The 11,539-nt window shown below is 39.7% G+C and overlaps 1 protein-coding gene across 1 annotated transcript; it reads right to left on the reverse strand.

Annotated features, from left to right (window-relative positions):
- Positions 1 to 381: 381 nt before the first annotated feature.
- On the reverse strand, positions 382 to 9,245 carry Tmem74 (transmembrane protein 74). Its single transcript, XM_046464774.2, has 2 exons — positions 9,128 to 9,245; positions 382 to 7,186 (listed from the first exon to the last, which is right to left on the reverse strand). The coding sequence occupies exon 2, from the start codon at positions 6,787 to 6,789 to the stop codon at positions 5,872 to 5,874; it is 918 nt and encodes a 305-aa protein (XP_046320730.1). The 5' UTR covers positions 6,790 to 7,186; positions 9,128 to 9,245; the 3' UTR covers positions 382 to 5,871.
- Positions 9,246 to 11,539: the final 2,294 nt, after the last annotated feature.

Genomic DNA, 11,539 nt, shown 5'->3' on the forward strand with positions numbered 1-11,539 from the left:
AAGACTAAGAGCATGGGCATACACTCATTCAATATTTGTTTCTCACCTAAAGGCATTCTAGATTTTTAGACAAGTGATTTCTTTAAAAGTACCTATTCACATATTTTTATCCATATCTTGGAATTCACACTCTATGTTCAGTACTGAATAATTTAGAGAAATCCAAACAGCTTTGACTGTATCATACATAAAAGCAATAAATACATAAACAAGGCACAGTTTACATTGTTTCATAATATGGTAGCAAAAAGAATGATATAGTAGAATTGAGGGTGTTAGTTTTAATGCTTTTCACACAGATAATTTCATACCTAATTTGAAAAATACCAAATTTGCATCAGATTCAGATTTTAATAAAGGATAACAAACACAATAAAAACATCTTAATAAATAGTTTTATTTTAAAATGACATGATGCACTTGCTATTAATATATAAAGCATCAGATGCCATAAGAAAAAGCTTAAAACCTTGATAATCGCTGCTTATAATATCAAAAAGCAAACAAGCAACACCAAATTATTTTTGTTTCGCAAGAAAAGGAGAATTAAAAACACAACAAGAACCACAGAGTAAGAACTCTAAATACAATCTAAAGGAATTACCCATCTTTGCTTTCTTACATGACATTTGTTTGAAGCCTGGGTAGAAACCATAAAGATGGCAGTGGGGAAACAAGGCTGGCTGTTCCTGAAACAGAAGAGTTAGTAAAACTTGGAGCAAGGGAATATGCTGCCCATATTTCCCTATAATAAAATCATAATTCATGTTAAAATACATTTGAATATGCCACAGTTACATGACTTTGAAATTAAAAAAAAAAAAAACCCAAAACCTCAGTAAACATTTCTGGGATGCTGTACAACCAAAATAGATTTATATAATTATGACATCTCATTCTGAGGTTGATTCCAAATTCTTCATTCATGACCTGTGAAAGGACTCTTGTTCTTTTTTTTTTTTAAAGAGAGAGAGAGAGAAAGAATTTTTTAATATTTATTTTTTAGTGTTCGGCGGACACAACATCTTTGTTTGTATGTGGTGCTGAGGATAGATACCGGGCCACACGCATGCCAGGCGAGCGCATTACCGCTTGAGCCACATCCCCAGCCCAGGACTTTTGTTCTTATAGTTAACATTAAGGCATATCCAATTCCTATAAGAAAATTACTCTAACAATTGCTTTGGGATATTAAAGTTCCATGACTATAAAATATATCCTACATACATAGACATGTGCACACAAACTTGCACACTAGCAAACATAAACCACAAGTATACTCTTACATGTAAGCCACAGATTTTTTTAAAATCAGTTTTACATGTTTCAAATAACATCTTTTTACTGTGTCGATGCCATAGTCAGACAAATGACTTCCCAAGATATATGTTCATTTTCATGCGTTAGAAGAGAACATTATAGAATATTATGTGGACCGTAAAATGATACAGCTAAAAATCAGTTGAATGACGATGTGTTAATTCTCTGTCTTATGAACCTTTATACACTGGGAAAAGCCAGTGAGATTTCATTTAATTCTTCTCATCATAGTCATTCTTTATGTCCAATTCCAGGAAAGGTTAAACCTATTACAGAGAACTGTAAGAATCTGTCTTATCCCTTTGCTGCTGTGGAATCTAGTTAATGTATTAAATCTTGCTGTAGCAGGTAAACCATTGGCTAAGATTGTTAATCTCTTGTCAGACCATATTTTCTGGTGGCAGCATTAATTACTACAATGGAATCTGACTTTCAGGCTGAGAAATCTTCTCCTAACAGATAAATAGAATGCTTTTTTAAAAAATGTTAGATGATGAATCCAGGTTTTTGTATTACTTACCATTGATCACGTGAAAGATGAAGCCCAAAATGTTCAAATGTAACTGCTTAGAATTTCTGCCTGTAACAAAGTAAAACAAAACAAACAAAAAATAGAGCCACTTGGGCTTTTCTTCTATAGACCTTGATTCTTTTTATTTTTTGTACCAGAGGAACCCAGGAGTGCTTAACCACTAAACCACATCCCCAGCCTTATTTTTTTTAATGTTTTAAATTTTGAGAAAGGGTTTCACTAAATTGCTTAGGGCCTTGCTAAGTTGCTCAGACTGGCTTCAAATTTGTGATCCTCCTTCCTCAGCCTTCCACATCATTGGGATTACAGGCATGCACCACCAAGCCCAGTTAGACTCTTACTTTTCGATTTTCAATAGTTATGGGGCTCACTCATTTGATATCACCCTATGGTGCAAAGAGAAGGCTCAAATAATCTGGGTGGGAGAGTCTCTCTGTCTATAGTTATGCCTTGAAAGATATGAGTTGAGTTCCAATTGAGTTCCTAAAACAGATAAGTATAAGTAGGGTGGACTCATATTTTAATCTGACAGAAAAGCTTATGATGAAAAGGCCAAGTATACCTAAGTAGCATAGAATTAGGGGACACAGCAGGCATGTGAGTAAAAGTACCTCTGGCCACCAAAAACTTTATGGTTCACAGCCATTCTGCAAACCTCTAAACCACAAATCAATTATGCAGTAAGGAACCTGGAAAGAAGACATTCTTTTTTTTTTTAAATATTTTTCAGTTGTTAATGGACCTTTATTTTATTTATTTGTATGTGGTGCTGAGAATTGAACCCAGTGCCTCACACATGCTAGGCAAGCGCGTTACCACTGAACCACAACCCCAGTCCCGTGGAAAGACGACATTCTTCATACAGAAGACCAGTATACAGTTTGCTTTAGGAGCTCCCAATGGCTGACTCCCAGTTGCAAAGAAAACTCTTTGTAAACTCTACCACAAACAGCTTAAGGTGTCCTATTTTAATGGTTTATTAAAAATATCATGAAGCTTAAACTGTCCATAAGCAGCATACAGATTCCAATAGTAAAGAGAAAGGCAGCTTTCTTTCTGGTCCTCACACTGTTGGAACATACTGCTAAAGGAGAAACTGTCATATTAAGATAAGGACGATGACTGAGTTAAGACTTCTAAACCCAGGTAAATAAATTCAAGGCCTAGGACCTATGAAAGTTTTGTTTTTTCAGGTCTAGCAATAAAAACTTTCATCGATAACAACCAGCACCATGTTGAAGAGATAGATATAAGGTCATAAATCTTCATGAAGAATCCGAGACTAATACTATAACTCTTGTCAGTTCAATGTCTGCAACATTTCTCACCTAGTCTAGCTTAAGTACTTCTAGCACCAAAAACACTCTGTCAGGTTGGAACCAACTGTCTATTTAGTTACGGGCTTTTCTTTGCTTGTGTGACCTTCATTTTAAATTCAAGTAATCTTCTTCTGGAATGTAAGCACTGACAAGATGGAAGAGGGCAACACAAAGAGAATACCTGGGGAAAGCTGAGGAGGCAATTATCTGAATTATGTCCACACAGTCTAAAGGAGTCATCCAGATGATTTTCTGTATTGGTCCATTTTGATGAAAAAGTCTGCCTTCATAAAAGTAGAATCTTAAAAGTGATGTGTTCTCAATACATGAGCAGATATAAATAATGTTGAAATAAGCATTTACTTACTAATTTCCAATTTTAAGTTTGAAGGAAAATTAAACTTCTCAGAAACAAAGAAATATAACTGGTTAGTCTTTTTACCTCTTCCCCTTGAGTATATTCTTTTCCCAAATAGCCTTTTTTTTAAAAAAAAAAAATTGCCTTTAGACCACATTTATATAATTTAGTAGCATGGCAAGATTCATTAAATAGTTCCAAGTCAGCTTTCACTTTTTTTCCTTTATCATCGATTTTATAGAATTGAAAAGACTTCTTCACACTTGATTCTCAAACTCATCCTCCATCAAAAACTGAAAACTGGGCCACAAATTAATTCAGTTTAATTTACCATTTGTCAAATTAATCCTCTCACCAACAAATAAAAACAAAACTCAGTTGATCTCACTTAGCTTCTATGAATAAACAAGGAGATTTTAAAAGGTATTTTAAGTGCTTTCTTAAACACAGCTCAGACCAACTCACGCATCCAAGCAGATTATTCCCTTCTTGCCTAAACATCATTGAAAATGGCTCAAGTGGGATAGAACAGGACAATTTATAAAACTCCAGAATGTAAAATTGATACAGCTGGTAAGGTGACCTCAACACAAACCATGACAGGAAAACAAAAAATTTTCTCAAAGAGCACAAAGAACCAATAATTTTCACCCAATTCTTTTACCTACCTGTTTTCTCTATCCTCTTTTCCCATTTCACCTTAACCCTTTATAATACACAATGTACTTCACTCATCAATCTGACATCAACAAGAGCTCTTCCACATAAACATCCTGACTCTCACACTTTGCCCCTGAAGTTATCCGTGTCTTACAGTCTTCAACAACACAAATTTCAGGTGTTAAAATTAGCTGGACTTCAGAAGCTAACAAGAAATCACTTCCTCATTCCCTCAGTCCTGTATTCTCACAGGCATTCCCAGCTCCAGTCCTCTTTAAGATGACTCCAATGATCCTCCTAACACTCAAATAAAAATTACAACTTCTACAGCAAGAGGAGGGGAACACTCAAGGAACAATCATGCAATGCAAGATATACCTGAGGCTGCACACTCCATCACCTTCCTGAACAATTGCCATACAGAGGCAGAGTGTCAATGTGGAGACTGGGTGTGTGTTTTGCAAAGTTGTAGCCACACTGTCCATCATGCCTCTCACAGACCAGGTACCTTGCATTTTGAGACCCCCAGCACAATTACTGGGGGCCTCAAATATAACGTGCTCAGAATGATGGCTAGACCTTTGCTAGGAGACAAATTCTGGTGATGAGAATAATTTCCATTGAATGGGTGTTTTGTTGATTCTCTTTCCATTGTGATTTTTTTGGCTGTGGGTTTAATGACTCCTGAGGTGATGATGACTTGTTCTAAGTCATACAGCCTGCCAGGCACAGTACCCAAGGATCCAGCTGGAATTGTACTGGAAGTTTGCTCCAGATAACAACAGTGTATCACCTGGGAGCATGTCAGAGCCAATGGTGACCCAGACCTGTCTAGAAGTTAGGTGTCTGGAGATACATTTAAAAAGTTTCATGTTCTGCCTCTCTAGTGTGAGAACAAGCAAAGACTTCAAAAGCACAGGTATTAGGATGATGGCAACACTAGAAACAGAAAATAAAATATATAATAACTAATTTTATTTCAAGGAAAATGGCATGTGACACTGGTGAATATCTGGCATTAACTCTGTGGGTTAACTTCCCCTTAGTCTTATGATGATTTATATAGTTTTTATTAGAAAGTTTATCCCAATGATGTATGTAGTTGCCATTTCTGAATACAGGAATAATTTTAAATTTGACATTTTTATATATTTTTGAAATAACCAACATCCTCAAGCTTAATAATATTCACATCCCCAAATCTGTATTTTTACTGTCTAGACAAATTACAGTAAGAAAACTTCAGCAAGAAAATAAGCATCTTTGAGAATTAAATGTTAGCCTTCTTATGTGATTAGTGGTAATTTTTAACAAAATCAGTTGCCAACTGATCCCATGATATGAGGGACCTCCAAGTACCCAAAGAATAATATCCCATATTTGTGTAAAAGAAATCATTTGTATATTGGGTCATTAGAAGCATTTTGCTATAGAAGTTCATAGCCATTAAAGATTAGTTTACAGCTCTCAGAAAGATAGGTGTAGCTGGTTGTGATTTCTTAAGCAATTTACATGGTTTTTCTTCTAAATAGAAGCAATGCAAAACACTCACTGACTATTGGTTTGAGAAATAAACTTTTCTGGCTGGCAAATAAACTGCACTGTTAATTTTGAGGAGGAAAAAAAACACCTTTTTTTCTTATAAAATGCCAAGGCAATCTCCAAGAAATTCATAATCACAATTAACTCTGCACAGTGAGAGCATCTTCTTCTACCAAGGACAGCTCCAGGGTGTTTTCATTAGTGCTGGTTTTCATCCTGAAGTTGAAAGAACCATAGAGTTTTGCAGATTCTTTGGAAGATGCAAATCTGTTTCGACGATAGAGCTCCCCCTTCCACATAGACATCATTAACAAACAAGACAGAACAACCCCCCCAAGTGTGAGGAGGCAGAGCCCAGCAATCACACAGCGGTCCAGATGAGCCCCCAGCCTTGCACTCTCCTTCTCTAGACGTTCCATCTCCCTGGCTGCCACGCTGTTGGGATCCACTGTCACCTCTCGTGGGACAATGTAAGAAATGATCACCAGCAAAATGCCAGTGACCAAGAACAAGATGGCGCTGATGAAACCATAGTCAATTGATTTCCCTGAAGATGTGACTTCTGAACTGGTGTCATCTTCATCTTCGGAGATCAAGGATATGGCAGCCTCATGAGACCATTCACTTGGATTTCCCCAGCCAAGGTCTTCAGGATGATTACTGCCTTTTGCTGAAGGGGACCTCCGGTTCCGCTGCTCCAAGTTGACATTCTCATCCACATAAGTAAAAGATGTTTCTAATTCTTGGCTGCAGCAGTTGCAGACTTTCCGTTCTGCTGTTATTTGGTTGTTCCCTGAGTCAAGGGGTCCTGGTGGGAAGAAGTTTGGCTGAATAACACTGTCTTGCAGACAGGAGGAAGAGGATGCTGGAGAAGGGCTATGTCTAGACCCTTCCATCCCAGATAATCTTGGTGTAGACGTACAGTGTTTTTGACAGCAAAGAGCAGCCCTGATGGCTGCTACATCTATAGGGTCACCAGGAAGCCCTCCTGAACTATGGTCCATGGCATCGCACAGGTCTGCCTGGCTGCTCTTCTTAGAAAGGTAATGGAGCTCCATGGGAGCTAGTTAAATCCCCCAGCAGCTTCTAGAAATTCTGCCAACAGCAACAAATTTAGGTAAGAACCCAAAAGGAATTAAGATTGTACTGCCAGGAGTGCTGCTTCTAAAGTCCCCATTTTCTTTGCAGCCCTGGCTGTCAGCACCTCAGCCCCAGTTCCTCCTAAAAGGGGCAAAAGAAGGGAAAGAGAGTTGCAAGTAGCAGAGAAGTATGAAAAGGGCAAATCTTCTCACTTGCTACAGAGGTTAACACTGAGAAACTTAGGTCAGGGTAGAAAAGGAGCACTGAGGAAGTGGCAGTGTCTCTGGAAAAAGCATACTGCTGTCACCAAGCCAAATTTATCCAAGGACTCACACATTCCTGTGACAGGATCCCTCAAATGAGGAGTCAGGTTTCCTGCAGAAAGACACAAATGAGAAAGACAGGGGCCCTTTTTAAGAGCTGCTGAATTTCTGGAGGACTTGGGGAAGCACAGATTTATTAACAATTCAATTAGATTGCATGTTTACACTCTAGTTCAGAACACATTCTGGTATCTGGTACAGATTAGCTTTAAGAATATATATTCCTATCTGTTGGGTTCCATTGTAGAAGGGGCTCAGCATGTTTGACTCAGTTAACTCTTAAGTGGGTGAAAAGACTGGCTTACTTTGCCACCTCTTCCAACCTTACACTTCATATATCCAATAAGCAAGTCACACGGCCCCAGGCCCTATATTTATAAGGTCACATGGTGCTTGTTCATGTACTTCCACTCTGCCCCATCCCCTTGCGGGTAATATGTGCTGGTCCCCAAAGTGTGTAGATCACACACTGCACTGTGATCCTTGCAAAAAATGCCATGAGCTAGCCCACTCCTACACACACACACACACACACACACACACAGCCTGCATGTCTGCTCTTCCTAGATACTGCCCCTCAGTGGGAGAATTTCTTCTCCCTCCCCTACAATTTGCTAACAGACAAGCACAAGAAACTGATCAACCAGAAATTTTTACAAACCCAATCTAGAAGTAAAATAAATGACAAATGGTAAACCCACAAAGTTCTGTCCGGCAAATAGGTGAGAAGCTATTTCCAAGAGTATCTGGAAGTTTACATCCATGACATTCCCTCACCTCTGCTGCAGCATAGAACCTCTGAGGGACAGAACTTTGGATTGGGCAGAAAGCCACCTGTCCATCTTTCTCTTGTCTCTATCACCTTTCTGACGCATAATAATTCACTTTTCACAATCACTAAATATAGGAGTTTTAACCAAGGGCTCCTTTTATTTTGATTCCAAACCCTGGGTGCCAACTGATTTTAACTAGAAGGCTAAGACTTATTATTCTTCAAAATCCACAGCCCCAACAGTTCTTAAGAGGCTCAGACACTGGGCACCTAAGGTCAACCTGGCAACTTAAGGTATAAGCACACAGTTCCTAATACCCATTAGAGATTTGTTTTTGTTTTCAAACAAAAACGTGTCTCCTATTAGAGTTTCTCTGCACCTAAAACAGAAACAAAAAAACCACTAAGTGCAAGGAAACCACAAGTGAACCAAAGCTTTCCTCTACTGAAAGATCCCTCAATGAGGAAAGTGCTGGTAAAAGCTTTCATCAATTACTGAAAATGAGGACTCATCTTGCAGATCCCTCAGGCATTAGGCACTCTGATTAACCTTTGGCACAATTAACTAATCACATTATACTACTTTGGATAAAATCGCCAGGGTTCCTTCCAATATGTAACAAAGAGGGAGAGGAATATCCACTCTTGCCTCTATGCCTCTTAAAAGGGGGACTCTGTTGGTTCTATGAGAGATACACTAGCTGTACTTCGATTTCCTTGAAACCCGGAATCCGGGGCTTCCATTCTCTGGGGAGAATGGATAATCCCAGGGGGCCAGCAAAAGGTCTTTTCTTCTGTCCTCTCCTTTTTTCTCTGGTATGTTTTAAAACACAGATAAGAAGACTGCACCTTAAAGCGAGGAGACAGCACTTTCCCTCATCTCTTTGCCGTCAATTAAAGGCATAAAATTTGCTTAGAAACTGACTGGGGTGAGGCTGTTCTGGGGGAAACGACCTCGGGATGCGTCCTGAGCGCTCTGTGCGGGAAGAACCAGCCGCAAGCAGCAGAGTCCCCCGCCGGCGCCGCGGGATCAATCAATCCATTCCGGGTGAAGTCTGCGCCCACCTAAGGCACCCTGAGTCGGGCTGCGTCCGCCTAGGTCCGGTAGGGGAAGCAGGAACCTAGTGCTGGGAGTGGGGACACGCGCCCCTGCTCCACTATGCTGCCGGCTCTCTCCTTCATGCCCGGCGCCTTCTCCCCATCCCGCTCTCCGCCACTCACCTTCCGCCTTGGCCACCCGGTGCGGCTCCAGCACCGCGCGCACGCCGGTGCACGACTCTAGGAGAAAGTCCCCCACTCCTCAGCCGCGGCACTTGTAGCCTCTGCGCGCCGCTCGGCTCCGCCGGGTGGGCAGCACCCGCCGAGCCGGGTGGGGCGGGGCGGGGCGGGGCGGGGCGCTCCCTCTTGCTGAGCATCCTGGGAGTTGTAGTTCGGAGGCGGCCCCTGCATGCCTCTGGTCTCCGTTTCTCTTCCACCGCCTCTGTTTTGCCTCTTCCTGAAGACTAACCGGTTGCTGTCTGCCTCTATACTCCTGCCTGGCACTCCAAAAGAAGTGCTGGCTTTTAAGCTAAGAATGGGCTCTTCCAGCCTCAAGGATTGTGAGGATGGCATAGGAGGAAAGAAGTCTATGTTTAGTTCCAACTGTGTGCCAAGTAATTTGCTTATTTTGTCTTATTTAATGGTCAGAACAAATCTTTGAAATTGATTTTTATTAATCCTCATTTTGCAGATGAGGAAGCGGGCTCTGAGAGATGCAGTGCGTCATACGAGGTTACAAAGACAATAAATAGTAGCTTCTAAAATAGCATCCAGGAGTGCGGTTCCAAAGTCATAACCTTTCTCAAAAAATCAAGAGAAATGTGACTATCGAGGGTACAGGATTGTCTTGTTCATCAGTTTATTACCTCTGCTTAGTGCAGTATCTGGTATCTGTTGAATTTGTGGATAATAATGACTCAAAACCACAATTAGCATAGTTTTCATTATTGCCAGGCTTTCTTCTGTGTTCTCATAACTCATTTAATGCTCACAATTAATTTGTAAGGTACTATAAAAATTAAGAAGAGAAAACTGAGTTAAAAAGAAGTAATTTGTCCAGGTCACGCAACTGCTATTCTACAGACTCTAAACCCAAACAGACTCTAAGTATTTATGTTATATTGAAAAAATAGAAGAAAGACCTGAAGGCAAGAGTAGGGGTAAGGAGTAAGGAAAAACTGTAGGTGGAAGCCTCTGAGCTGTGGTTCCTAGGCTAGGGAAAGGCAGTTTCTTTGAATTATAACTCTTTCACCCAGAGTGGAGTGCAGCAGCCAAAACTAAAGACCCAGGACATTTGTAGTTTGAGAGTCCTCTCCAATTTTTTTGGCATCTCTTTTGGGGTGATTCCAGGGTCATTTATTGTTTTCAGTTAAGGGGAGCACAGATGGATTACAATACTGAAGACATTTTGTTGCTTGTGAGTAGCCATGGCTGCTTGCTTTCAAGAGATAGACTAGATTCCGGTAATGACAAGTTTTGTTCCTTTGCCTTTATGCTGGATAGAAGTCACAGTCTCATGACTCCAAGGACTTTATAATCCAACACTTTAAAAGTCTTTTTTTCCCCATGATTCTCTTTTTAGTCAGTTATGCTTGTTTGTTCATGACATGTGTATTATGGTTTCTTTTGCTTGGTACACTGTTCTTCAGTGAGAATATCTTTTTTTCTGGTTCTCTATTCCATTTCCCCTTCAATGACTAGCTTGTAGAGACTCATTTACAGGGGTACATTCTATTCTTAGTACTACGTATTCAAAAAGGACATAAAGACACTGTAGGACATCCAGAAGAGTGCAACTAAGATGCTGAAAAAACTTGAATTTATGTTGTACAAAGATATGCTGGAGGAACTTGAAGTATATATCCAAAGGAGGAGACTTAGAGAAAACAAAAACTAGTTTCATATAACTTAAAGTTAACAAAATATAAAAGGAGTTTTACATTGCGATTTAAAAAGCAAAAGCAAACCCAATAATATTAATGTTATTTATTACTACTATTATGTTATCATCTTGGATTCTTAACATTATCTTTGTAAAGAAGACAATATAATTGTATTCATTTTACAATATAGAAATTGAGTATTAGTAACTGTCAGAGACAAGATTCCAAGTTGGATCTGCCTGGTTCCAGAACCTGGGTTTCTTTGCTTCTTTGCCACCACACTGTACTGAGCGGTGCTCCAAAATCTTTCACAGCAGAGCACATGTAAGAGGAAATAGGTTTATAGCACTGGGAAAAGCATAAAAGGTTTCTCCTATCCATTGTGCCAGAGCTGTGGCTTCCTCAGGCCCTACAGGACAGATTGGAAGCTGAGAAGGTATTTAAGGCAGAATATCTACAATACACTGGAGCACCTGAGGATGTTGGGACACAGGGTCTGAGAAGCTCTGGATAGCACCATCTGTTTAATATGGAGGGTGATTTTGAACTTATTATAAGGAATTACATTATTTCTGAGAATTTAACATGGAATACCTCATAAAAGTGAATTCTCTATCACTGGAGAGAATTGAAAACAAAAACAAAAAGAGAGGCATTTATTAGGAGATTCTAGAAGGAACTCATTTTGTTTAGTTAGAGGACCTCTCTGCTG

This window comes from Marmota monax, unplaced genomic scaffold (genome assembly GCF_021218885.2).
Source record: "Marmota monax isolate L192 unplaced genomic scaffold, Marmota_monax_Labrador192_F-V1.1 WCK01_AAM20220418_F8-fsc00003, whole genome shotgun sequence".
In the NCBI taxonomy this organism is placed as follows: domain Eukaryota; kingdom Metazoa; phylum Chordata; class Mammalia; order Rodentia; family Sciuridae; genus Marmota; species Marmota monax.